We start from the raw sequence: 27,009 nt of genomic DNA, 5'->3' as shown, positions 1-27,009 counted from the left end.
AGGGGCCTCTGCTTCAGCCCCATCAGCCAGTTTCCTGAGGCAGACGAAGAAATGGGGTTTTCTTCTTTCTCTCTCTCTTTCCTCCATTCTCTTCTGCATTTACTCCCATCTGTGGAGGTCAGAGGACAGCTGGCAGGAGTCCAAGTCTGTTCTCTCCTTCCACCATGTGGCTTCTAGGGATGGAACTCAGGTCTTCAGACGGGCGCCAAGTACCTTTACCTGCTGAGCCATCTTGCTGGCTTCGGGGTGTTTGAAAGCAGGGCCCTGAGAATGGAAGACTTGTTGCCTCGTCCCTCTTCTGCTCCCCTGTCTCTGGCCTCCTCCCTTGGAGAACCCAGAAAATCAATCAGTCTCTCTCTCTCTCTCTCTCTCTCTCTCACACACACACACACACACACACACACACACACACACACACACACACACACACACACGTATACACATGCTAGCCTATGACACACTTTTGCCCCCGTTTTGGCAAGAGGGCCTCAAAGAGCTAGTGACTGGTTCTTCTCACCTGCAGGGAGACTTAACCTTTCAGGCCAGAGTTGGAGGCAGCCCTTCCCCTCATGTGAACATCAGCTTTCTTCTCTGGGCCCCCAAGTGGGTCAAGTGGGGAGGTTACTCCTCCACAGCTGTTTATGGCATCATCCGATCCTCCCCAGGCCCACCCTGCTGGGTCCTGCCAATCCCTGCTTGGCCCCCTGGCATTGATCTCTTGTTACAGGGACAGCCTCCTGCCTAAGCAGCCTCGGCCAGCTTGGGAGAGCTGGGCTCTTTTGTTCTCTCAGCTCTAACTCCTTACATCCAGTGGTAGGTGAAGGGGAAGGCCTTACCTGCCTGCCGCTGGCCTGGCTGGGTTTTGGGGTTTGTTTTGTTTTGTTTTTTTCTGTGTGCGTGTGTGCAGTGTGTGTGTGTGTAGTGTGTGTGCGTGTGTATGTGTGTGTGCATGTGTGTGTGTATGTGTGTGTGTATGTGTGTGTGCGTGTGTGTGTGTGTGTGTGTGTGTATGTGTGTGCAGTGTGTGTGTGTGTATGTGTGTGCAGTGTGTGTGTATGTGTGTGCAGTGTGTGTGTGTGTATGTGTGTGCAGTGTGTGTGTGTGTGTGTGTGTATGTGTGTGCAGTGTGTGCGCGCGCGCGTGTGTGTATGTGTGTGCAGTGTGTGTGTATGTGTGTGCAGTGTGTGTGTGTGTATGTGTGTGCAGTGTGTGTGTGTGTGTGTGTGTGTGTGTTGTTCACCTAGGTAAATGGGGGTCCTGGGTGCAAAGGGGCCACTGAGCAGTATTAAGATCAATCCACGTGAGTCTATTAAATGGGTAACAGAATTTATTAACATATAAATTGAGGAAATACACTCATGATTATAGAACGGAGTAGACAGCAGAAGTCGTCCTCTGATCTGACCAGAAGTGACTTCACCTCCCAGCCAGGAGCCGGGAGAAGGGGCCTGTGTCCCTTCTCCAGCTTCTTATCTGAGGTCACGTACAACCGCAGCAAGCACCACCTCCTTTGGGCCGTACAGCCCAGGGTCATGGGCGGAGCAAATACCACTACAGGGTAGTGGGCCTGTCCCCCACCCTCCAAGGGCAGAAGTCGGAGTGGGATTCACAGGACTTGATAGTAGGGAAGGGGGAGGTGCTGTTATGACTGGCCCTGGGATTCATGCAGTTTGCAAGGATCTAGCCAGGCAGGCCAGCTCCCAACCCCCAACTCCTCAGGCATCACAGCCTCACAGTGGGGTCGAGAGGGCCTTCTGGGGGCTCCCACAGACCATGTCTTGGGAGCTGCTTCTAGCACATTCTGTTGCAGGGGTGAAGTCACACTGCAGAGCGGGGAGAGGTCCCTTGTTAAGAGGGTATTGACAAAGCCAGGCTTGTTGAGTGTGGTTGAGTGTGGTAGCCCATGCCTGCAACCTCAGCATCTGGGAGTGGAGGCGGGAAGATCAATGAGAAGTTCACGGGCAGCTTTGTTACCATTTAGCCGGATATGGGGCTGGGTTACATGAGACCCCTTTTCAAAATGAGAAGGAGGGAGAGGGAGGAAAGAGTACCAGCTGCTCAGACCCACAGACATGGACTGGTGAGGGGATTTCAAGTCGGTTTTCCATCCCAGGCAGCTGGGATGGAACTGGAAGCGTGGCATTGGGAAAGTCGGCCTCGTAGGCTTGGGGGAGACCAGAGTGGATGAGTATGTCCACCCTCAGTGTATGCATAGAGAGCAAGTGGCCTCGTGAACTCTGCATTTGCTATTCCTGCTCTAATGCCCAGCGCTGGCCAGAGAGACCCTCCCATGGTCAGCACTCAGGGCATCTTCCCCTCCACCCCCATGATGCTTGCACCCTCTAAAGCCAGAGACTTGGTTTCATAAGGCAGGGTGCAGACGCCCTGCCCTGGGTGCTGCCTGTCCTGTTTGTCAGTTTCCACATACAAGGAGCCCAGGGAATAGGGAAACAAGGGTTATGTCCCAGCTCTGCCCTTAACCCACTGGACAGCCCTTGGCACAGCCTGAGCCCTTGTCTGTAGAGTTGTGACGAAGAAGGCCACTACTCGAGACTCTCCTCCGTCCCCATTCAGCTCCCCATGTCCTTCTCTGTCCGCAGACAACCTTCTGGTCCTCACTGTGGCCACGAAAGAGACCGAGGGCTTCCGCCGCTTCAAGCGTTCAGCCCAGTTCTTCAACTACAAAGTTCAGGTGAGGGCTTCGTGGGTAAGGCAGAGACAGTGTGTGCGTGTGCGTGTGCGTGTGTGTGTGTGTGTGTGTGTGTGTGTGTGTGTGATGGTGGGGGGATCGAGGGGCTAGGGCTTCCCACAGTTAGGGCTCTTGGGCAGACTCAGGTCCCAAGAATCAGGTCCCAGGAATTAGAATGAAGGTCAGAGTGTGAACAGATTCTAGGAGGCGAGAGGGAGATGTGGATTACCTGGATGGTAGCATGCAGAGGCCTCTCTTGGAAGGCTAGTGTGGATGGCAGGACCGGGGAACCATCATTCCCACAATCCCCTGGGCCATCTTGGAATGGATATGGTCCGAAGACCTCTGGAATGTGTACTCTGTCACAAAGAAACATGCTTGTCTGCCAGGCATGGGCGTCATGGCCTCTGTGGGCAGTTCATGGGGCCCAACTCTGCAGGGAGTCAGCCCTCTTCTCGGAGGACCATTCTGAGTCCTTCTCTGTCAGGCACAGTGTTGGGCACTGGGAAAAGAGATGTACTCACACTGGCCTCATCGTGGCCTACACAGAGCTAGGTATGAAGCCAGGAAGGAAATGTATCGTCACGAAATCATGGGTCGTGATAAAGCAGGGTATTACTTCAGACGTAGCTGGATCCAGGGTCCCAGGCAGCAAAGAGCTTTATTTTTCTGTCTCCAGAGGCAGGCTCCCTCCACTGTGATAAGGTGACTCTAGCCCTAGACTTTTGCACCCCAACTTTCCAGCCTTAGCCATTCATAACAGCCTTGCCTTAATTTTAACACAAGAGTCCCAGGGAAGACTGTGATAGGCCATGTTTGGGTTACATGCTCAAAGCTCTAGCTATGGGAGGGGCAGAGGAATGGGGGGTAGTGATTGGTTGTCCCTGGTCACATGACCACCACTGGCATCACCTGGAATTGTTTCCCTACAATGGATTGAAAGGAAGCAAAGATGTTCACTACCCAAACTGGTGGAAGAATATTTCTCTACCAAAGCTGGGGGCCTCTCTCTGCAGGCACTGGGCTTGGGGGAGGACTGGAGCGCGGACAGCGGACCATCAGCAGGTGGAGGGCAGAAGGTTCGGCTGCTGAGGAAGGCTCTGGAAAAGCATGCAGACAAGGAGGACCTGGTTATTCTCTTCACTGACAGGTGGATGTGCTGGGAATTCCTGCTTGCGTCCCTGGAGTGCAGGGTGGTATTGGGGTCAGGGGGTCCAAAATAAGACCTGGACATCACGTGTAAGGGAGGCTCCCTCTAGCTAAGCTTATCTAAGAGACCCCAGGATACGTCTCTCTGATGCAGGCCAATACTCCTCTTGGTGAAAAGATGGGAGGTATGAGCTGCCAAAAATGACAGATGAGCCATGTTCGAATATGACAAGGACATGGATTATGGGGACTGTGTCCTGCCCAGCATGGGCATGGAAATATGGCAGACTGAGGGAGGTAGGGCATGCAGATCTATCTCCTGGATGGTGGCTGGTGTAGAATGTGAGGGGCTCCTGATCCCTGTGTCCTTCTGTGGGTGCCTTCTCTGGACCTGCTTCAACTTCTTCTTCTCGCTTTGGCCACAGTTACGATGTGGTGTTTGCCTCGGGGCCTCGGGAACTCTTGAAGAAGTTCCAGCAGGCCAAGAGTCGGGTGGTCTTCTCAGCTGAGGAGCTCATCTACCCCGACCGGAGACTGGAGGCCAAGTATCCAACAGTCTCTGACGGCAAGAGGTTCCTGGGCTCTGGAGGTAAGAGGCCATGTGCAGGGTGTGGGGTCCAGGACCTGACCTCACTGCGGGTCATGGGTTCCAAATGCATACAGTCTCAAAGAGAGCCTCTGAGGGATGTCTTCCTCACCTTGTTGAAGGGCCATCCAGCTGTGCTGGAGAAACTGGAGTCACCCCTGACTCCTTCCTCCTTCATCTTCCACATCACTTCTGCTTCCCAAAGATCTCTAGAGTCCAGTAGCTCAGCCAGGGCTACATGAAACCTTGTACCTCCCCCCCCCCAAAAAAAAAAAAAAAAGATTTTAAAAAAGACAGGACTAATGAAATTACTCAGTGGGCATAGCTTCCATCAGGCCTGACAATCTGTGTTTGATCCTTAGAAGCCATATGATGGAAGGAGAGAAACAACTCCTGAAAGTTGTCCTCTGACCTACACACACACATGTGCACTCACACAACTCTGACACATACGCACACATTTATACTCACACAGCTTACACATACACATACTCTCTCACACACTACACATACACACACACACACACACACACACACACACACGCACGCATACTCTCTCACACACATAACACACACAAATAAATGTGTAAAAAAATTAAACACAAAAAGCGGCTGAGGCTGTAGCTCAGTTGGTGGAACGCTTGTCCAGCATGCACACAGCCCTGGGTCCCACGGCCAGCACTGCGTAGGGGATGTGGTGCCACCTGCAATCCCAGAATTGGAGAGATGGCGGCAGGCGGATTGTAAGGTCCTCCTTGGTTAGCTAATGAGGGGCAGAGCTGTCCAGAGTTGTGAGAGACGCTTTCTCAAAAACGGTTTAAAAACCCCTGTATCTCTTCAGACCCACACCCACCACCCTCTGTGCCTCCTCGTTTCCTGATGCTGAGCCTGGCCCTCCGTCACTGTCTGGAACTGTTCAGGCACTTCAGCCCTCAGCCCCTTCTGGTCCTTTCGGAGAGTAGAACCCACAGGCCCCACCCACGAGTCTCACTGACCCGGAGAGCTAACGCAGTGGCCATGGTTGGCGGTGGGGGGAGGGGGGTGTCTCTGGGGTGCGGTGTGTGTGTGTGTGTGTGTGTGTGTGTGTGTGTGTGTGTGTGTGTGTGACTAGCCCAGGGGTCACGTGCCCTGTTTCTTCCCTCCTTGCCTGTGCAACCCCCACTTTATCCAGGGGCTCCTCTGGGCTCTCCTTGCTTGTCGGGGCTCGGACCCTGGAGTGCTGGGTGACATTTTTCCAGCCTCCCCTCTTCTCCGATCCAAGCTGCTCAGATGACTCTGTAAAGGGGATCCAAGCGGGGATCCTTGTGGATCTGCTCTCTAGGGGCACTAAGTGGGTTCAGTTCAGTGAGTGGTTCCATCATCTTGGGAATGCTCATCCAGTGCCATTAGCTAGCTTGTACCTCACCTCCCCTCGGTCAGAAGTGAAGAGGTAAGGTTTATGAGTGGAGTCGGGGAGGTGGCGGGGAATGGAGGGAGCTAGCCCAGAGGCTGGAGGAAGCTAAGTGTGTCTCTGTCCCTTCTACCACCCTCAGGCTTCATTGGTTATGCCCCCAACCTCAGCAAACTGGTGGCCGAGTGGGAGGGCCAGGACAGTGACAGTGACCAGCTCTTTTACACCAAGATCTTCTTGGACCCGGAGAAGAGGGTAAGAGGCGGTAGGTGGGCTGGGGCGAGGGGTCTGGAGAATCCTGACCCCGGATCTCACTGGCCAGGCTGCACTGGGGACAGTCGTGGGGTCTGAGCCACTGGGTTGGTGTGTCCGTCCATTCGGGCTGTTGTGACAAACTGCAGTAGACTTAGGGGCTTTAAAATAAGACGGTCATTGCTTACTGTTCTGGAGTAATGGGTGCAGTGTGGTTGGGTTAAAGCAAAGCCAAGGGCCTGTGTTGTGGTTCAGTGGGTAGAGGTGCTTGATGCCAAGCATGATGACTCAGTGCAGTCTCCTGGACCTGCACGGTAGAAGGAGAGAACAGACTTCTACAAATTGTCCTCTGACCTCCATATGTGACTGTGGCACACACACTCACACAAACATAAACGCACACAAGGTAAGTTAACGTATATCGCTGGAGAGATGCTTAGGGGGTAAAAGCACTTGCTGCTGTTGCAGAGGACCGGGTTGTGTTCTCAGAACCCACAGGGTGGCTCACAATTTCTGTAATTTAGTTCCAGGGGCTCTGTTGCCCTCCTTTGGTCTCTGTGGGTACATGCACATGGCACACACTGCACATGGCACACTTGCATACATGCAGGTAGAACACTCAAACACATGAAAACTAACGAACAAAGCTACATCTGATGGTGTGTCTGTAACTCCAGCATGTGGGACCCTGGAGGATCATGGATTTGAGGCCAGCCTGGGCTACATAGCTCAGAACCAGCCTGCATATTCTAAGATTTAGTCTCAGAAACCAAAAGTTAATGTATTAAGGAGTGGAAAACCAGACTGTTAGCATTTCTCATTGGAATAGTGTGAAGCTCAGATTCATACCTGTACATAGGCCCCGGGACTGGAGACTGACGTATAGTAACATCACACCTCAGCGTGTGCTGTCATGTGGCTGTCATCTGTATGGCTGAACCAGCTGTTTCCTTAGCTTCCTTCCAGTCTTGAGATTTCCTGCTTCTCTCAATAGAGCCAGGATATGGCAGGCTGAGCCAGTGTGGAGACAGGCTCCCCGATGCTGGGTGTGCTGGGGACCTGGTCTCGGCTGGCTGGGGCCTGCCCCTGCTACAGCCCAGGCCTTCCTTCCTGCAGGAGCAAATCAATATCAGCCTGGACCACCGCTGCCGAATCTTCCAGAACCTGGATGGAGCCTTGGGTGAGCCATAGCGCGGGGAGGGGGTGGGGCCAGAGAGAAGAGGGGGTGAGGTCTGAGAGGGGAGGAGGGGTGGGGCCTGAGAGGGGAGGGAGGGTGGGGTCTGAGGAGGAAGGGAGCTAAGGCGGGAAGCATGAGGAATGAGTTGGAAGGAGTTGAGGATTCCTATCAGGGTTGGACCGAAGAAGGAAAACCAAGTGGATCCTCCTTGGTCATTGTGCTGGGCTGATGTCAGCCTCCTGCCCGGATCCCAGAGACCCTCCAGATGTTGTGGGGGCAAAGTTGTGTCTCTCAGAAGGTGGGGGAAGCGCAGATGTTCCGCTTAGGGGGAGGCAGTGATAACTATGGCAGGCACCTGGCCCCAACCCCACCATGCATACCACGCCAGTACAAGTGACCCCTTCTCCTCAGGCCCACGGCTGGTGATGACTGCTTTGCTACGGGTCTTCCTGACTGACCACGTGTCATACACACCCCTCTGGGTGGGCACCTTGTGTCTGAAGCTGGGATGGTCTAGTCTTTGCTGCCCCTCCCCCACCCCACTTCTGGCTCCAGTGAGTCACCACACGAAGGACAGGGGTCACTGTGGCCTCTGTGCTCATTCCATGCTGCTGTGCCAGATGCTTGCTAGCCACACATTTACCCCATGAAGAAGGGACGGCTCAGTGGTTAAAGGCGCTTGCTGCCAAGCCTGAAGACCTGAGTTTGGGCCCCAGCATCCGCATGGTTGAAAGAGAGAACCGACTTTGGCAAGTTGTTCTCTGACCTCCACCCCAGACACTAAATAAATCAGTGTAACTTTTATTTTATTTATTTTTATTTTGAGACAGGGTTTCTCTGTGTAGCCCTTGTTGTCTCAGAATTGACTCTGTAGGCCAAACAGGCCTTGAACTCAGAGATCTGTCTGCCTGCTAGGATTAAAGACGTGAGCCACCCTGCCTGGCTCAATGTAATTTTTAAAGTGGTTAGGAAATCTTCCAGGAGATGGGAGTTTGGTTCCCAGTACCCATGTCAGGCAGCTTACAACCACCTGTAACTCCAGCTCCAGGGGATCTGATGCCTCTGGCCTCCGTGGGCACTGCACTCATGTGCACAGACACACAGACACACAGACACACACACACACACACACACACACGATACACACACACACACACACACATACACATGATACACACACATACACATGATACACACACACATATACACAAATAAGAATAAATCTTTAAAAACAAAAAGAAGGAATTTAAGATGGGGAAACTGAGGCTTAGAGGGGTGAAATGATTTTCGCGGAGCCACAGCCCGTGAGGCCCCAGCCTTGGCCCCTCTGCTGCTAGATAGGTCTGTGTTTTCTGGCCCCCAGATGAAGTCGTACTCAAGTTTGAAATAGGCCATGTGAGAGCGCGGAACCTGGCCTATGACACCCTTCCAGTGGTCATCCATGGCAATGGGCCCACCAAGGTAAGGAGGGGCCCAACCTTGGGGGAGTGTGGGAGGAAGCCAGAGTCCCAGTTCTGCTTCTGTGGTGACTGCATTCTGGGGTTAGTGCCACGGTTTGGGGTCCTCTGACACAAGCTTGACCTGGTGTCCTGTTTCTCCACTGTGGTGGGCAGTGGTACCCTGTCCATCCCTGCTGGATCACAGGACCCATTAGAGGCCACTGTCCCCATCTAGGCTTTGAGGACGGTTCCAAAACCATCTTGCTGTTGTGATATGGCATTTATTCACTGAGTGAACGTGTATTGGATACCTGCACGAGGGACCAATCTGTGATAAATAAAATGGCTGTCTGTACTCATGGTGTTGTGGGAGGGGCTAGAGCAGATGGTGGCTGGGGACAGCAAACCTAAGTGGTCCTGGAGGACTGGTTTATGGCTCGTAGAAAATTTGTCAGTCCCCAGCCTTAGAATCCTGTGGGCAGGAGAAGAAAGATACCCTAGGGGAAATGCTGATCTGTGCTGGAGGTGTAACTCAGCCGGCAGAGGGCTTGCCTAGCATGCCTGAGGACCTGGGTTTGATCACCAGGGACCACATAAACCAGGCATGGTAGTGCACACCTGTAATCTCTGAACTCGGGAGGTAGAGGCAGGAGGATCAGGAATTTAAAGTCATTCTTGGTTACATGGTGAGTTCAAGGCTAACCTGGACTACTTGAGACTCTTGCTCCCCAGCCCCCCCCCCCCCCCCCCCCCCCCCCCCCGGTGCGGGGGAACAGAAGAAAAAGGAAAATGCAGATCTTGGTTCCACCCAGCTCTGCTGCCTAGAATCCTGTGAGGCCCCGTCCCTAGGAATCTGGGTTTTTTTAAGCCCCCAGCTCCCTCTCCAGCAGCCAGGGGTGCTTGCTCTTCTGGGTGAGGGAGCATTCCCTCCAAGACGGAGGAGGGATGAAGGATGGCAGGCAGGAGGGAGATGGAATTTGCTAGTTTGAGGGTGTGGCTGGCTTGGCCTTCCTAACTGCATTTGACTCCCAACAGCTACAGCTGAACTACCTGGGCAACTACATTCCGCGATTCTGGACCTTCGAGACGGGCTGCACCGTGTGTGATGAGGGCCTCCGCAGCCTCAGGGGCATTGGGGTGAGGCCAGGCCTGAGCTGAGGGAGACAGTTGAGGACAGTGCCATGAGATGGGGGAAAGGGGAGGTGCATTGGTGAGAGGTAAAGAGGCTATCTCTCTCTCTGTCTGTGGGGACACCCAAGTGCCTCTTCCGGGAAGCTCCTCCGGACTGCACAGGCTCCAGCTTCCTTCCTGATGTCCCAGTCCATTTCTTCTCCCTAGCCCTTGACTCTCCCCTAGCCTCCTCCTATGCTGTGAGCCCTTGTCAGCCTCTATGGCCCAGCTTGAACACCACCCCAGCCAGGATCTGGTGTCATGCTCTCCACTGGCCCTTGTTAGAGCCTGGGAACTGGTTGTACCTTTCTCAGACAGGCCTCGCCATGTGTCCTGCCAGCCCCACACCTGCATGGCCTGCTTTGATGCTCCGCGACCTGGGCATCGGGCTGCCCATGGCCGTGTGCCTCCACCTCAGGTTTCCTTGGGCTGTGGTAAGGTGGCAGGCAGTGACTAGGCCCTGCACGACGCCTTCTGTCCTTCCCTCTGCAGGATGAAGCTCTGCCCACCGTCCTGGTCGGTGTGTTCATTGAGCAGCCCACGCCATTCCTATCCCTGTTTTTCTTGCGGCTGCTGCGCCTACGATACCCCCGGAAACAGATGCGGCTCTTCATTCACAACCATGTGAGTAGAAGCTGCCGTGTGGGGCTTGACTCAAGAGCTCAGCCTTAGAGATCCTAAGACCTCTGAGGATCCCATTGAATCTGGGCCGAATGGAAGTGGGTAGTGGGCTGTGTCCCCAAATCACTAGGCTGACCAGGTCAGGCGGACTGTGCTTGAATCCCAGCGATGTGACTTTTCTTGGCGGTGTGACCTGGGATACCAACCTTAAGCTCTCTGCTCCTGTCTTCTCACTTATTAAATTAAGATTGGAATTGAGGTAATTGTGGGGGACCCATCCCCACCTTTTCCCCCAGGGTACTCTTAAGGAGTAAGGAATAAGAGATTTAGATAGAAATATAGAGGGGAGAGACAGATAGAAACACAGGATATCCTCGGGAGGGCCTGGATCCTTATCCACCGGCCCCTTCTGTCTCTTCTAAAGAGCTATTTATAGAAATGCCAAGGGTTAGTGCAAAAGACCTCCCCTAGCACAGCCAAGCACAGACCCTTCCAAACACCTGGTAACCACACACATAGTCAGTCCATCCCCTTATGCAGCCCAGCTGGGTAAGGCAAGCTCAGATCTCACTAGGAAACCTCTGTGGGCTCCCACAGGTAATCACACTAAATTGCTGCAGGGGTTAAACAAGTTGGCCTGTGAAGTACAGAAGAGTAAGGGGGTGGGGAGGATATGTCTAGCTACCGAGGAGGCCTGGGTGTGAGGTTTGTAAGTTCAAGGCCAGCCTAGGCTACATAGTGAGCCTGCCCCTCTCCCATAAAAAAACATTTTATGGAGGACTATGGATGTAGCTTAGCTGTAGTATACTTGCCTAGTGTGTGTGTGTGTGGGGGGGCCTTGGGTTCTAAATATTTTAATTTTTAAAATTATGTGTATGTATATGTTCATGGGCACGCGAATGCAGGTACCCGTGGAGGCCAGATGAGGGTGTTGGATTCCCTGAAGCTGGAGTTGCAGGTTGTTGTGAGGTGTCTGACATGGGTGCTGGGAACCAGGCTCAGGTCCTCTGGAAGAGCAGCAAGCACCCACTGTTTGTTTGTTTATTTATTTATTTTTTTTGAGGTGGGGGTTCTCTGTGTAGGCATGGCTGTCATGGAACTTACTATGTAGACCAGGCTGGCCTCAAACTCAGAGATTCGCCTGCCTCTGCCTCCCCAGTGCCAGACTTTAAGGTGTGAATCACCATGCCTGCCCAGCTCAGCAAGCACTCTTAGTGGCCGAACAATCAGTCTCTTCAATCCCAAATCCTTAGGTTTTATCTATAATAGTAAGGAACGAAAGCGCTGTCCATTTACAGGTAGCACACAGTGGGTACCCTTGCGCCTCAGTTACCTATCTATTGCTGTGACAAAACACCATGATCAAGGCAACTTATAAAAATAATAGTAAATTGGTTCCAGAAGGTTAGAGTGCGCGATGGTGGAACAGAGGCGTGGTGCCAGGAACAGCTGAGAACTCACATCTAGAATGAATCACAAAAGAGCAGCCGGCAGAGAGAGAGGAGCACTAAGGATGGCAGGAGTCTTTTGAAACCTCAAAGCCCACCCCCAGCGACACCTCTGCCAACGAAGCCACACCTCCTAATCCTTCCCAAACAGTTCCACCATCTAGGGACCAAGCATTCAAACGTATGAGCCTGTGGGGGCCGTTCTCGTTCAAACCTCCACACCTTGACTGCTGCCATTTTTGTTTCCTGTCTCCTTAATGCTGTGGGTTTGATCTGCTCAAAGTCAAGTTGGTTTCCATTGCTTTAGCACCTTCAGGGAAAATGGGTACAAGTCCTGAGCCCTGGGCTCTGAGGGGAGCAGGCCTGGTGGCTCAGTACTCCACTGGCTAGGTAAAGTGCTGGCTCCTCTGCTTTGCTGTGTCTTTGACTGGCCAGATCTTCCCCAGACTCTGGGGCCCTTTGTCTTCTCTGAGTCCTGCTCAGCTGTCTTGTCTGAGTCTCCCCTGTATTCCTTCCAGCCCCAACAAGATGTCCTGTCCCAGGGACCCACAGTCTCCCACTCAGCTCGGCTCCCTGCCTGGCTTCCTCACACTCACCTCTGATGTACAGCAGGCACCACAGACGGAAAGACAATGGGACCTGCCCTCTCATGGCTCACAGTTCCCCTGCAGGAACTTCTGCTTTGTATAGAAAGAGAACAGTCACAGACATGAGGACCTACTATGTGCTGGCTCTGACTCACTGCCTGCTCCCAGTGACCTGAGGGAGGGGACATCTTTCCCTAAAGTAGAGACAGGTGAAGGGCCCTGTCCAGGGTCATGAGCTCTTTGTAGCAGAGCAGATGTTGGTCTAGCTTGTGGACCTAACCTGTGATCCTTAGGCCACGTGCATCCCAGGATAGCATTTGTAGATGATGCTGATGTGGTACCACAATGTCAGTAGGTTGGACATCCCTGCTTAGGTTTGGAAATAAAAAGCCTGTTCACTCCATGTCCTGGGGGTTGGGGGGAGGCAGGTGCAGACTGTCCATGTATGCATCTAGATCCCCTGGTACATTGGTTGACACCATACCCCCAACGATCATCAGAGCTTCTGGATGTGGGGTCCTTGGGAGGAGGAGCTGTCCTGACCACAGAGCTGGGAAGAGGCCTATGGGGACTGGCCGGGGAAGATGGGTGTGAAAGGGTCACCAGAGAAGGACAACTGACAGATTGAGGGGAACAGAACCGGCTCAGGACACCCCGAGAGCAAGTTCTCAGCACGAAGGATATTTCTGTCCCTGGAAGGACAGAGGGCAGGGATAAGGGACAAAGACAGGAGATAGAGGATGAGGGAGAAGGGGAAGAGACCAAGGGATGGGATGTTTGTCTCGGAGGGGACAAAGGACTGCCTCTGGATAGAGAGGAGACAGACGTGGCTCATAGGCAAATGACAGTTTATAAAGGTACAAGGGGAAACCCCGTGTTAGGATGAGGTGTTTCATTTTAATTGAGCATGTTAATTAGGTGAGCCAAGGGGGCTTTTGATTGCTGGACTTCAGTACTTTGATAGCTAGATGTTGGTAGTCAGCTTCAGGAGGAGGAAATGGCCAAATAAGAGGCCAGCGTTAGGAATGTAATCTAGTGGGAATGGGGGAGAGGGGCAAGGCCTGCCAGAGCCATGTTTGCCATGCTCCGGCTGGCTAGAGTCCCTGCAGAGAAGCAGGTGGCGGGAGTGTGCCAGAGACAGAGCATCCCCTGGCAAGTGACGGTACTGCTGTTTCCGGAACCTGCACCCTCATCTGCACCTTGCCGTCCACCTCCAGGAACAACACCACAAACTTGAAGTAGAGCAGTTCCTGGCAGAGCACGGCAGTGAGTACCAGTCTGTGAAGCTAGTGGGTCCTGAGGTACGCATGGCCAACGCGGACGCCAGGAACATGGGCGCGTGAGTCAGGCTTGGGGGTTCTCTTCATGCATGGTGGTGGGCGGATGGTGGCGGGCGGATGGGCCGTGGCATTGGGAGCAGCAGGCTGGAAATTCAGAAGGCTCTGTGGTCTCCAGCATAGCCCTGTCCCTGTCTGCGTTCAGGGGCTCCCCTGTGAACTGAGGAAGTAGTCTCTGTCAGGACAACTTGGGGACGCCCAGATAGTGTCATGTGGATTTAGGAAGCAAATTAGGGAAGGCGGGGAGGCTGGAGGGCTAGAAGTAGACCAAGGCCGACAGAGACAACCTCTGATTAAAAGTACGATGACTCCAGCATTCGGGAAGCAGAGGCGGGTGGAGCTCTTGAGTTCAAGGCCAGCCTGGTCTACAGAACAGTTGCGGGGCTTCACAGAGAGAAACCCTGCCTCTAAAAACAAACAGACTAAAAATACGATGTCTCCCTAAAGGGTCTTACCTCCTGAGGCCAACCACCTGACTGTGGGAGGATAGATCCGACTCACAGAGTGGTCCTCTGACACCCTTCATGCTGTGGTGTGCTCACACACTAATAATAATAATAATAATAATAATAATAATAATAATAATAAAACAGAACAAAATCAAAGACACAAGAAGCCACTGATACAGGGCTGGGGATGTTGGTAGAGTGATTGCCTAGCATGCATGGTGAAATCTGTGTTTGATCTTCAGTACCACATAAACTGGCCCTGGTAGTAAACACCTGAAATTAGGCAGGAGGGTCAGGAGTTCAAGGTCATCCTCATGTACATAGCTAACTTAAGGCCAGCTTGGGCTACATGCTGTTTCAAAAAAAAATTAAAATTCCTCTGTCTCGCCAGGTGGTGGTGGTACAGGCCTTTAATCCCAGCACTGGCAAGGCAGAGGCAAGTCGATCTCTGAATTTGAGGCCAGCCTGCTCTACAGAGCAAGTTCCAGGACAACCAGGGCTACACAGAGAAAAAAAAAAATCCTCTGTCTTAATCTGGGGCTGGCAAACGTCCCTTAAAGGGCTGGATAGTTACCAGCTCTGCCAGTCAGCGAGGCGGGTTCTGTCGCCCTTGCTGAGCTGTCTGCCCTTGTCCCATAAAGATGGCCACTGATGTATAATGAATGAGCAGGATTGTGTTCCAGAAAGATTTTATTTCGGGATACTGAAATTTGACTTCCTCGAAGGAAAGCATAATTTTCTTTTGATCCCCCACCACGTGCGCGGACACACACACACACACACACACACACACACACACACACACACACACACACACACACACACACTTTCCTAGTCATTTAAGAACAGAGAACCATTCTTAGCTTCTGGGCAGAACAAAGGTGGCAGTGGGGAGCTTCGGGGCAGGGACTGTCATTTTTCTGAACCCTGGACTAGTTGAACAAAAGGGACATTTTTAGGAGGTTTTTGGCATTTTGAGGCAGGGTTTCACGTAGCCCAGTCTGGCCTCAAATTCCCCGTGTATCCAAAGCTGGCCTTAAAGTTAAGATATTCTTCTGTCCCTAATGCCGTGATTACAGGTGTGCACCATCGTACCCAGCAGCATACTTCAAAAAATTATTATTATTAATTATATTATTTAGGAGAAAAGTTCAAGACAGGGTTTCTCTGTGTAACAGTCCTGGCTGTCCTGCAACTCACTCTGTAGAGCAGGCTGGCCTCGAACTCAGTTAACCTGCCTCTGTCTCCCGAGTGCTGGGATTGAAGGCGTGCGCCACCATCACCCAGCTTATTCTTACTATTTTTTTTAATGTGGGGTACTAGAAATACACCCAGGACTTCATACATGCCAGGCAAGTGCTCTGCCCCGATGGATACCCCCAGCTTCCGTTGCTAGCTGCCCAGTTGCTCTCAAGACATGCAGCACGGAGCCCCATCCGGTGGGATGTGCTTCCCCCAGATCAAACCTTTGCCATTGCCAAGTCCTTGACCTGAGAGCTAAGAAGCCTGGGGTCTGGGTATTAGGGCTGGAGGAGGACCTTTGAGGTCCCAGTCTGCACCTGAGTTCACAGGAGTTCTAAGGCCCTTTGCCGAACAGTAATGACAGATATGGTGTCTCTGGGGAAGTTCTGGGACCAGCCTGAGATACTGTGATGACCTCCTCCTTCCTCTGCCCTTCATCCCTTTTCCTCTCACAGAGACCTGTGCCGCCAGGACCTGACATGCACCTACTACTTCAGCGTGGATGCTGATGTGGCTCTGACGGAGCCAGACAGCCTGCGGCTCCTGATTGAGCAGAACAAGTAAGAGTGTGTGGGTGGTCCCCGTGCAAAGCCTGGCCAAATAGGAGCCCCTGACTTTCTCCCCCTCTTCTTGGGCCTCCCAGCCTGAAAACTCAGGCTGACAGACCGGTACCTTCCTGAGTCTGTCCCTAGCATAGGAGGGGTGAGGTTTCTGATGAGCCGGGCCTGTCCTGCCCCAGTGACAAGGGTAGAGATCCCAGTGTGCAAATCACAGGTTGCTCGGCCCCTCCCCTTCCCATCCTCAGTATTGTCCGCCCCTGCCCCCTACTCAGGAATGTCATCGCCCCACTCATGACCCGCCATGGGAGGCTCTGGTCCAACTTCTGGGGAGCACTGAGTGCAGATGGGTACTACGCCCGCTCTGAGGACTACGTGGACATTGTGCAGGGGCGGCGTGTGTGAGTACCCATCACCTCCCTGTTCCGGTTGCCCTCAAGCAAAGAGGACTAGAGTCAGACATGCAGAAGAAATCCTAAAAGTTGTCTTGGGCTCCCAGGCCCAGGGTGGGAAGAGGAGGTTAGCACTGTGGAGTTCAGGATTTCACTGAGCAGTAGAATATGTTTGCAAGGCCCTGGGTCTGGGCCCAGCACTGAAACAAGATAAAAGACGGATTTGTAAAGACAGCCTAGATCTGGCAAGATGGCTGGGTGAGTAAGGGCACCTGTTGCCAAGCTTGACAACTGGAGTTTGATCCCTGAGTTTGACACACAGGATAGAAGGAGAGAACCAGCTCCGAGAAAGTTGTTCTCTGATCTCCACACATGTCCTATGGCTTACACTCTCTGTCTGTCTGTCTGTCTGTCTGTCTCTCTCACCTGCATGTATACAGAATAAAATAAAAACATAAAAAAATGCAGATTAGCACCCTAAGATGAATGCCCCCCCTCAAACACCGGCTATGACCTCAAGTTCAATAGACTTGGACTCCTGATTCTCCTGCCTTCCTCTCCCAAGTTCTGGGGTTATAGACGTGTGCCACCACACCCAGCCTGTTCATATTTTTGATACATCCTTTTCTTTCTGGCTCCAGGCTGTGAGTCCTCCTGCTAGACTGTGACCCTCTTATTTCCTCTCTCTCCTGTAGCGGCGTCTGGAATGTGCCTTACATCTCAAACATCTACCTGATTAAGGGCAGTGCCCTGCGGGCTGAGCTGCGGCACGTAGACCTGTTCCACTACAGCAAGCTGGATGCCGACATGAGTTTCTGTGCCAATGTCCGGCAGCAGGTCAGTGTGGCTTTTGGGAGGTCCTTGTGCCAGGAGTGTGGTCCTCCAGCCTTGACCAGCACACTGGGCTATCTTGTCACCGTAGGCCCAGGAGCTCTGAGGGGCCAACATGGACTTCTGGGCACTGGGTGTGAGGCCGGTCCTCAGGTCTGCAGGGACCAGGTGTTGCACTGTCTGTTTATTTTTTGTGTGTTTTGTTGATGTATCAAGATAGAACCTTTAGCCTACAATAGACACGAACTCCTGATCCTCCTACCTCAGTCTCCCAAATTCTGGGAATAGAGATGTGTACCACCACATCCAGCTTTTTTATAAATTTGATATAGCCTCAGTGTATCCTGAGAAGTATGTCCAAGAGACCTTCACATCATCTTCATCTTTTTGGTGTGTGTAATGTTTTTTTGTTTTGTTTTGTTTTGTTTTGTTTTCTCTCAAGACAGGGGTGTCCTGGAACTCGATCTGTACACCAGGCTGGCCGAAAACTCAGAGATCTGCCTGCCTCTGCCTCCCTAGTGCTAGGATTAAAGGTGTGGGCCACCACTGCCTGGCTTTGTATATTGTTTTGAAACAGGATCATACTGGCTTTGAACTCATGATCCTCCTGCTTCTGCTCCCTGAATAATTATACCTTATTATAATAATAATATGGTCGTGACACCTGGTTCCACTATATATTTGTTTGTGATTTTTTTTTCTAGTGTTGGGATCAAACTGAGTGTCTCACTCAGTAATGTGATTTTTTTTCCTCTGTGTGTGTGTGTGTGTGTGTGTGTGTGTGTGTGTGTGTGTGTGTGTAGAGATAAGGAGCTTCATGGAGTCGATTTTCTCTCTCCACCTTTAATGGGTCCCACAGATTGCACTCGGGGTGTCAGGCTTTATCCACTGAGCCTTCTCACCTGCCCTGATGAATTTGTTTTAATGCAACAGTATGGTTCCGCTTTTCCCGTGACCAACATGTCAGGATCGTAGCCCTTGGGGGTACTCTTGTTCTACAGGCTTGAGGCTCTGGCTTCGATCCCCAGTGCTGCAAACAAGAAAGGGGGAGAGAGTCCTTTTCTTTTATATTCAGTCCTCCAGGAAGCCTTCCCTGATTGCATCCCCAGGGGTGGAGCTGTGCTGGGTGCTGGGACGCACACTGTTCTCATAGGTCTTTAATCTTGTAAACTTGAATCTGGTGGTGGAACACTGCACTGCCCCTCCCTGGGGTCTGCAGGGTGAGGAGGCTTGTCTAACCATCTACTCTCCACAGGAAGTGTTCATGTTCCTGACCAATCGACACACCTTTGGCCATCTGCTGTCCCTGGATAACTACCAGACCACCCACCTCCATAATGATCTCTGGGAGGTGTTCAGCAACCCTGAGGTGAGACCTGGGTGGGTAGACCTGGACTGGGAGTCACAGAGACTCCAGTTCAGTGGTCTTGTGGCCAGAGACGCCTGCGTGACCTGTTCACATCTTCACCTCCGGCAGTGCTATTCTCGTATAGAGGGAGCCTTAGACATATCGCCCTCTAGTGGTGCAGGGAGCGATGACTTATTTGAGCCTTTTTAACCTTTGGGCCACACTTACTTGGATTCTAAAATTGTTCTTCCCTGACTTGGCTTACCTCTGAGGATGTCTCAGTAATCAGAGGAAGCAAGCAGCAGTTGTGACAGTGTATGACAGTACGCCTAAATGATGGGGTGTGTAGCTGACATGGGCATTTGTACATGCCTATACACAATCACATACAGACCCACAAATGTACATGAAGGTGCAGATGTGAGATCCTGTATATCCAGATAACACTCTCACACCCAGCAGGAACATATGATAACCTGCTGGCCTCTTTTGTTTTGTTTTGGTTTTTGGTTTTTGGTTTTTTTCGAGACAGGGTTTCTCTATGTAGTTTTGGTGCCTGTCCTGAATCTCACTCTGTAGACCAGGCTGGCCTTGAACTCACAGAGATCCACCTGGATCTGCCTCCTGAGTGCTGGGATTAAAGGCGTGCGCCACCGCCCGGCCTGCCAGCCTCTCTTGAGTTCGTACCTACTCATGTTTTGAGGGACCTGAAGGCTGGAGGCTCCCTGGGAGCATCCCAGGCTATTAAGCTTAAGGTGACCACCGCTGACTCAGGCCAGGCCTGGGAATCCCATTCCATGTTGCATTCTCTACAGGACTGGAAAGAGAAGTACATCCATGAGAATTACACCAAGGCTCTGACGGGAAAGCTGGTGGAGACGGTAAGGGGTTCATATCCCACAGTTGCTGCCCTGGGATACATGGGGGTGGAGCTTGAATGTGAGGGCAGATGGGAGAGGAACTATTCAGTCTGTCTGCTCTGGCAGTGCTTGGGGTGAATTGACCTCTCCCTCAGCAGCACTTTCCAGCTGAGTTCTGTAGACACTTTTGACAAGAACTGCTTTTGACAAGGACGGAACTGCTGGGCATGGTGGTGTAGGCCTGTAATATCAGAATTCAGGAGATGGAGGCAGAAGGATTGGGAATTCAAGGAAGAGGAGGAGGGACCATCCCCACATGCTGCCTCCGAGCCAAGAACGAGGGGTGGGGGCTTTGTTCTGTCACTCACATCTGCAGTCCCGTGGCTGATGGTAGCTGTGGCTGTAACCATGGCTGCAAAGTCCATCCAAGCTCTGTCCCTCTTCAGCCCCTCACTCAGTCTAACCAGCATCCACTGAGCCCTCCCTCCTCGGGGACACTCAGTGAGTTCCCCTGAGGCTTGGTGAGGGGCTGGGGGAGACTTATCAGGAGCTCTGTCTTCCCTCTTCCCAGCCTTGTCCGGATGTCTACTGGTTCCCCATCTTCACGGAGACGGCCTGTGATGAGCTGGTGGAGGAGATGGAGCACTATGGCCAGTGGTCTCTGGGTGATAACAAGGTAGTGCCATAGACGCCTGGGAGGCGGCAGGGAGACTGCCTTCACCCCGGATGCCCTTCTAGGCTCCTCTGGTCACCTAGCCAGTCTGCCCAGGACTCTTTACTTTCGGGGTGCAAGCAGGCAAGAACACGAGGTTTAGAAACTGGGAGTGTTGGTCTTCAAACAGACATTGCTAGTTGTGTGGCCTTGAGCTGCCTTACAGCGAGGCTCAGAGTTTTCACTTCCAGCTTGGTGTTTGAATACTTCAGCTCCCTGCCCCAGGCAAACATGTGAAATGGGGAGACATGGGCCAATGGGAGACAAAGGGCATTGGGTACCAGGTCCAAGTTCATTAGACATCTGATGCAAGTGGCATGGCCAACATTTGTTCTCAGAAGGAGGAGTCCCTTGCCTACACACAACTTGGGAACTTTCGGCATTGCCTTTAAAGATGCACAAGTTCCTAGATTTGTGTGCCCCCAATTGGCTGATCTCTGACCCTACTGTGCTCCTGGTTACCTGCCTAACCTAGGTATTTCGGTGTCTGGGCAGACAGGGACAGTCCATGGACCCCTGAGCCTCAGTGAATAGTGGTGTGTCCCCGTCCCCATTCCCCTCCACCCCCCTCCCCGTTTCTATGCCATTTCTAGGAGGCTTCAAACACTGTAACTCAGTGGCGGAACACCTGCTTAGTGTTGCAAGATTCTGGGTTCGGTTCTCAGCACCAAGATAAACCCCAAAGTACCCGTTCATTGTCTCCTAGTTTATCCGGGTCCTCTGCTGGGGCCTCACAAAGCTGCAAAATTCGGGTCTGCTGGAGTTCTTTATCTATGGATTGGGGTCTCATTATCAGTTCATGATATTGTTGGAGCAAGTCAGTTCCCTAAAGCTGGAGAACTTGGGACAGCTAGGTTCTCCAAGGCCAGCAGGCACCATGACCTGTCTGCCCAAGATTCTCCTTTAAAAGGATCTGACTACCCAGGATAACCTCTCTGTTGATTAGCCCCAAGTTGGGGCTTCAGTGACATCTGCAACCCCTTTCCTCTTTGTCATACAATGTCCCAGGGCCAAGGGGAAGGAATGAGTCAGAGGCATGGGAGTCTGGGTGTCATCTTGGATTCACTCTCTGTGGTCGCTTCCAGGACAACCGTATCCAGGGTGGCTATGAAAACGTCCCCACGATCGACATCCACATGAACCAGATCACCTTTGAGCGGGAGTGGCACAAGTTCCTGGTGGAGTACATCGCCCCCATGACCGAGAAGCTCTACCCTGGCTACTACACCAGGGTGGGTCTGCCTGGAGGCAGCGGGATGGGGGGTGGTGGGCACAGTTCCAGCTTTAGGGAGACAGTAGACGGTTTGGTCCCCACAGTAGAGTAATATCTCCACACTGTCAGGTGAGGTACGGAGGGGAATGTGTGTGTGTGTGTGTGTGTGTGTGTGTGTGTGTGTGTGTGTGTGTGTGTGTGTGTGTGTGTGGTGAGCCTCTGGGTGGGGCGTTAAGAGGCACTTAGGGGTCCAGTATGCTGCCCTAGGCTCTGACTGTGCCTCTTGTGGGTCATTCCTGTGTTATTTATTTATTGGGACTGGGAATCGAGTTAGATCCCCAGCTCTTTATTTTTGTTGCTTTTTTTTTTTTTTTTTCCAAGACAGGGTTTCTCTGTGTAGCCTGGAACTCACACTGTAGCCCAGGATGGCCTCTAACTCAAAGAGATCTACCTGCCTCTGCCTCCCGAGTGCTGGGATTAAAGGCGTGTGCCCGGACACCACTGCCCAGCTTCAGAAATCGGTCTTTTGAGACAAGGTCTCTCTCTGTAGAGCAGGCTGGCCTTGAAACTTGAGATGTTCCTCCTTGCTTGGCTTCCCAAGAGCCGAGACTACAGGTGTGAACCACCAGGCCTAAATCCTGGTTCTCTTTTTTCCTTTTTGTTTTGAGACAAGGTCCCACTGACTCGCTCAAGCTGACCTAGAACTCACTTTGTAGCCCAGGCAGGCCTAGGACTCTGGACCCTCCTGCCTCAGCTTCACAAGTAACTTGGATTCCAGATGTGCACCTCCTGGTTCAGCGTTCTGTACCTTTATCTGTTTGTAAATTTGTTTTCTTTTTAAAATGTATTTTTAAGTATATGTAGCTGTTGCTGGAGGGCTTCTCTCCAGGTTCCCCAATCCCCGCAGTCCCACAATCCATGTATAAAATAATCACTCAGACGCTCATATTACTTATAAACTGTATGGCCGTGGCAGGCTTCTTGCTAACTGTTCTTATATCTTAAATTAACCCATTTTTATAAATCTATACCTTGCCACGTGGCTGGTGGCTTCCCAGCGTCTTCACATGCTGCTTGTCCTGGCGGTGGCTGCAGTGTCTCTCCCTCAGCCTTCTGCTTCCCAGAATCCTCCTCTCTCCTTGTCCCACCTACTTCCTGCCTGGCAACCTACTTCCTGCCTGGTCACTGGCTATCAGTGTTTTATTTATATAGAACAATATCCACAGCATGTAGCTGCGTATACTTGAGTATGGGTGCTTGAGGGATCAAGAGAGGTGCTGGATCCTCTGGAACTGGAGTTACAGAGAGCTGTGAGCCACCATGTGGGCACTGGGAACCAAATCTAGGTCCTCTGCAAGAGCATGAAGTGCTCTTGACCTCTGAGCCGCCTCTCCAGCCCTGTGCTCTGTGTATTTAAACCTCATCTTCCTTCTCCCACTAGTCTACCAGAGAAACGGTTCAGCTGGCCGCAAGCCCTTTCCATTCCCTACTGTCTCTCTGGTGGCATCATTGACGAGTCTGTTCTCATGCATGCCCAGCAAGCGCTCTACCCAGGGAGCTATACCTCCTCATCCCCCTTTTCCTGGCCTTTCAAGGCAGGGTCTTTCTGTGTAGCCTAGGTTTGGCTAGAACTTTCTATGTAGACCCAGGCTGGCCTTGAGTTTGAAGCGGTTCCCTTGCCTCACAGGCATGCCTGACTTTTTAACTTCATGTGTGTGAGTGTTTCACCTGCATGCGTGTCTGTTTACCACAGTGTACATTTCCATGAGGAGGACAGAAGAGGTTGTCAGGTTCCCTGGGACTGGACTGGAGTTACTGATGGTTGTGAGTCACCACGTGGGTGCTGGGAATCTAACCTGGGTCCTCTGGAAGAGCACACCTTCTCTAGTGCAGCTGGGCTCATTCCCAGGGAAGCATTAGTCTATATAGTGGCCGGAAAGGGCAAACGGAGTTGGAGTCATTCCTGTCTCAACCTGACTCCTTTCCTTCCTCTCTTCCCATCTCCCCGTCCATCCATCCGTCCGTCCGTCTGTCCGTCCCTCCCTCCCTTCCTCCATTCTTCCTGTAACTCTTATGTGCCAGCTGCTGTCCCAGGCACTGGTATTAAGTAGCCCCACGCTCTGAGAGTGAACAGCACAGCAGAGTAGATCGATGGGAGCTCACTGTACGCTCTGCCTCGCCTTGGCCCTCCCAGCCTCTCTTGACGGATGTCGGCGGCTTTCCTGTCCCCTGCCCTGTCACAGGCCCAGTTTGATCTTGCCTTCGTTGTCCGCTATAAGCCTGATGAGCAGCCTTCGTTAATGCCTCACCACGATGCCTCCACCTTCACCGTCAACATCGCCCTCAACAGGGTCGGGGAAGATTATGAGGTGAGCCAGGGCCTCGGGGCCCCGAGGCTGGTGGAGGGAGGAGCCAGGCTCTGGTGAGCCAGGGTCTCGGGCCCTGAGGCTGGCGGAGGGAGGAGCCAGGCTCTGGTGAGCAAAGGGCCCAGGGGCTTGGAGGAAAATGGTGCCCGGTGTGTGGGAAGAGCTTCCTGGAAGAGTGTGATCAAGGCACAGTTCGGCATCGTAAGTGTCTTCACAGGAGCCGGAGCACAAACTCCAGGAGGTCTGGGCTGTGGTTCTGTACCCTGCCTTCTTTCTTAGTAGCCCTGTGCCCTCTAACAGGCTTCTTGGCTTCTCTGTTTTCATGAGTTGTGAGAACAAGTGAGGGGACCCAGGTCATGGCTTATAAGAAACCCCAGTACATACTCAATGAGTGACAGCTACTGGTGAAGGAGTCTGGGGTTCTCCTTATGAGAAGGAAGAAGGCTTTTTTTTTGGGGGGGGGATTGTGGGGACTGTTAGCCTTGGCATAGGGCACAAACATGTGACTGCAAGAAAGAGCTATGGAAACCAAGAAGGCACTGAGGTCAAGAAAAGCCATTCTGAGGGCCTCAGCTAGGCCTCTGCATAGGGCCAGTTAGTGAGCTAGCTTGGGCCTCCATCCATTCCTTATGCAATTAAAAAAAGTTTGGCTTGAGAGAGAGCCTTACACTGTAGCTTTGGCTGGACTCAAACTCACAGAGATCCGCCTGACTCTGCGTCCTCAGTGCTGGGATTAAAGGCGAGTGCCATCAAGCCCAGCTACAACTATTTTTTTGTAGTTCTTTTGGACTTACTTGGCCCTGGACTAGGCACTGTGAAGGACACCCATAAAAACAACTGTGTTGGGACTGGAGATGTGTGGCTCTGTGGGTAGCATGATGGATTGCCTGTCGTGTACAAACCTCTGGGTTCGCCGGGCGTTGGTGGCGCACGCCTTTAATCCCAGCACTCGGGAGGCAGAGCCAGGCGGATCTCTGTGAGTTCGAGGCCAGCCTGGGCTACCAAGTGAGCTCCAGGAAAGGCGCAAAGCTACACAGAGAAACCCTGTCTCGAAAAACCAAAAAAAGAAAAAAAAAAAAAAAAAAAAAAAAAACAAACCTCTGGGTTCATTCCCAAACGGCATAAAACCAGGCATGGTGGTGCACACTTGAACTTAGGAATGAGAGGCAAGAAGATCGGAATTCAAGGCTGTTCTCAGCTACCTAGCAAGTTTGAGGCCAGCCTGGACTACATGAGAACTCCATCTTCAAAACCAAAACCAAAACAGCTATTGTTACAGGGAGCTCACCAGAGATGGCCAGTCAGACATAGTTTATAGTTAACTGGGAGTCTTTATTCCAGATGGTTGGGATTACACAAGTGTTCAGGGACCTGGGTGGTACCCCTAAGTGTCCAGAACATGGTTGTGTTTTGTTTTGTTTTGTTTTGTTTTGCGACAGGGTTTCCCTGTGTAGCCCTGGCTGTCCTGGAACTAGCTCTGTAGACCAGACTGGCCTCGAACCCAGAGATCCACCTGCCTCTGCCTTCCATGTGCTACACCCTGCCCAGCATGAGAACTTGGGGTTTTTTAAAGGCAGAAGCCACATCCTGCCACCTCACGTGGCAGCTGTAGGGAGCTTCACAACGTAAGCAGTTTGAGAGTTGGGTAATTTTCCATGAGATTCTCCATCAAGGAGATCACATTCTAGTTATACCTGGAATGGCCTCAGCAAGAATATAAGCTGGAGGAGCCTCTGCACTGTTTTGCTCTGTTGAACTGTGATTTTTCAAGAACTTAACAGTGGGAAGTTATGTGTGGTGTATCGGCACTTGGGAGGCAGTGGCAGGAGCCTGGTCTATACGGCCTGGTCTATACAGCCTGGTCTATCTATACAGCCTAGTCTAAGCTATATGTATGAATGTATGTATGTATGTATGTATGTGTTTGCTTTTCAGACAAGGTCTCATGTATCTCTGGTTGGCCTCAAACTTGCACTGAACTCCTGATTCTTCTGCCTCCCTCCACCTTTTGAGTGCTGGGATTACAGGCCCTGCCACACCCGGCTAAACTAAACTCTGTATATACTCTTATTTATTTCTGTCAGCTGTCTCTAGACGCAGAACCTGAGGCTTGGGGGAATCATAAACTTGGTAAAGAGTGAAGGATGGAGGTGACCTTTGCCCGGGGCTGCCTGACTCCAAGGTCAACCTCTGTTTCTCCTAGTGCCGTTCTCAGGCAGCTGATGCCTGTCACTCCACAAGGCATCCCCAGACCTCAGTGCCAGTAGGCTCCTTGGCTGTGATAGAGCAGAGGACAGGGAGCTATGGAGAAAGGGGTGTGAATGTGGAAAGAACTCACCGATGCTTCCTCTCTCCCAGGGCGGAGGCTGCCGATTTCTGCGCTACAACTGCTCCGTGAGAGCCCCAAGGAAGGGCTGGGCCCTCATGCACCCTGGACGGCTCACACACTACCACGAAGGGCTTCCCACCACCAAGGGCACCCGCTATATTGCTGTGTCCTTCGTTGATCCCTAACTGGCCGGTGCCTGCCTGCTTCTGTTAGATTTTTCTCTTCATTGACAACTACTGCCCAGCAGCCCCCGGGACCTCTGGGCCCCAAGGAACCCAGTCCAACCTCCAATTCCTGAATTCCTGTTGCTCTTGAAGCTGCCAGTTGGAAAGATCGGGCGTAGACCAGAGATGGAGCGCCCCTCTGAGACTGGGGCTGCCCATGGTGCTCCCACCAGTCTCAGGAGACGGTGGTAATGTTCGTCTGCCTGGAGTTCCCAGGCCTCCTCCTTCCTCTGACTTTCTCTGGGGTCAGACTTCTGCTGGAGCTGCCCGGGAGACTGTAGAGTCAGAGAAGCTATGCCCAGAATACCTGTGGAAGATCTCGCCCCTAGGATTCTGTCTCAGGTGTCAGTGCCACCAAGATCTGGGCATACCCACCCCCAACTCCAGCCCTGGACTTAGGACTGTTGAAGCCCCCTCCCCCCCAGTCTGTGTCGCCGGAACCAACAGTTGTCTCTGTTGAGACTGTGACTCAGAAATCCTCCCAGAGGGGCAGGAAAGACATCTGTGCCACAGCTTGGTTCCCTCCTGACCCTGCTTGGGGGTGGGGCACGATAGGTCCACACTGTACTGGGTCAGCCTGTCCCGATGCCTCTGGAGACAGGGGCAGAGATGAGAGTTCTATTAAACGTTGTTCAAACCAC

General features: G+C 52.3%; 1 protein-coding gene and 1 long non-coding RNA gene across 2 annotated transcripts in view; one reads left to right on the top strand and one right to left on the bottom strand.

Annotated features, from left to right (window-relative positions):
• Plod1 (procollagen-lysine,2-oxoglutarate 5-dioxygenase 1) overlaps positions 1-27,009 on the top strand; it is a 30,620-nt gene extending 3,611 nt beyond the window's left edge. Inside the window, exons 2-19 of the mRNA XM_006989049.3 lie at positions 2,601-2,692; positions 3,706-3,839; positions 4,264-4,427; positions 5,957-6,069; positions 7,183-7,246; positions 8,607-8,704; positions 9,718-9,819; positions 10,345-10,476; positions 13,726-13,847; positions 15,992-16,096; positions 16,369-16,494; positions 17,181-17,322; positions 18,572-18,685; positions 19,480-19,545; positions 20,096-20,200; positions 21,322-21,468; positions 23,693-23,818; positions 26,174-27,009. Of these exons, the coding sequence (XP_006989111.3) occupies positions 2,601-2,692; positions 3,706-3,839; positions 4,264-4,427; positions 5,957-6,069; positions 7,183-7,246; positions 8,607-8,704; positions 9,718-9,819; positions 10,345-10,476; positions 13,726-13,847; positions 15,992-16,096; positions 16,369-16,494; positions 17,181-17,322; positions 18,572-18,685; positions 19,480-19,545; positions 20,096-20,200; positions 21,322-21,468; positions 23,693-23,818; positions 26,174-26,329 (2,108 nt within the window). The 3' untranslated portion in view covers positions 26,330-27,009. The remainder of the gene's footprint in view (positions 1-2,600; positions 2,693-3,705; positions 3,840-4,263; positions 4,428-5,956; positions 6,070-7,182; positions 7,247-8,606; positions 8,705-9,717; positions 9,820-10,344; positions 10,477-13,725; positions 13,848-15,991; positions 16,097-16,368; positions 16,495-17,180; positions 17,323-18,571; positions 18,686-19,479; positions 19,546-20,095; positions 20,201-21,321; positions 21,469-23,692; positions 23,819-26,173) is intronic.
• On the bottom strand, positions 18,144-19,456 carry LOC121827471 (uncharacterized). Its single transcript, XR_006069805.2, has 2 exons — positions 19,352-19,456; positions 18,144-18,346 (listed from the first exon to the last, which is right to left on the bottom strand). It is a non-coding gene; the product is annotated as an uncharacterized LOC121827471 (long non-coding RNA).

Source organism: Peromyscus maniculatus, chromosome 2 (assembly GCF_049852395.1).
Source record: "Peromyscus maniculatus bairdii isolate BWxNUB_F1_BW_parent chromosome 2, HU_Pman_BW_mat_3.1, whole genome shotgun sequence".
Taxonomy (NCBI): domain Eukaryota; kingdom Metazoa; phylum Chordata; class Mammalia; order Rodentia; family Cricetidae; genus Peromyscus; species Peromyscus maniculatus.
Note: the sequence above shows the minus strand (reverse complement) of the source record. Positions and strands in the feature narration are given on the sequence as shown.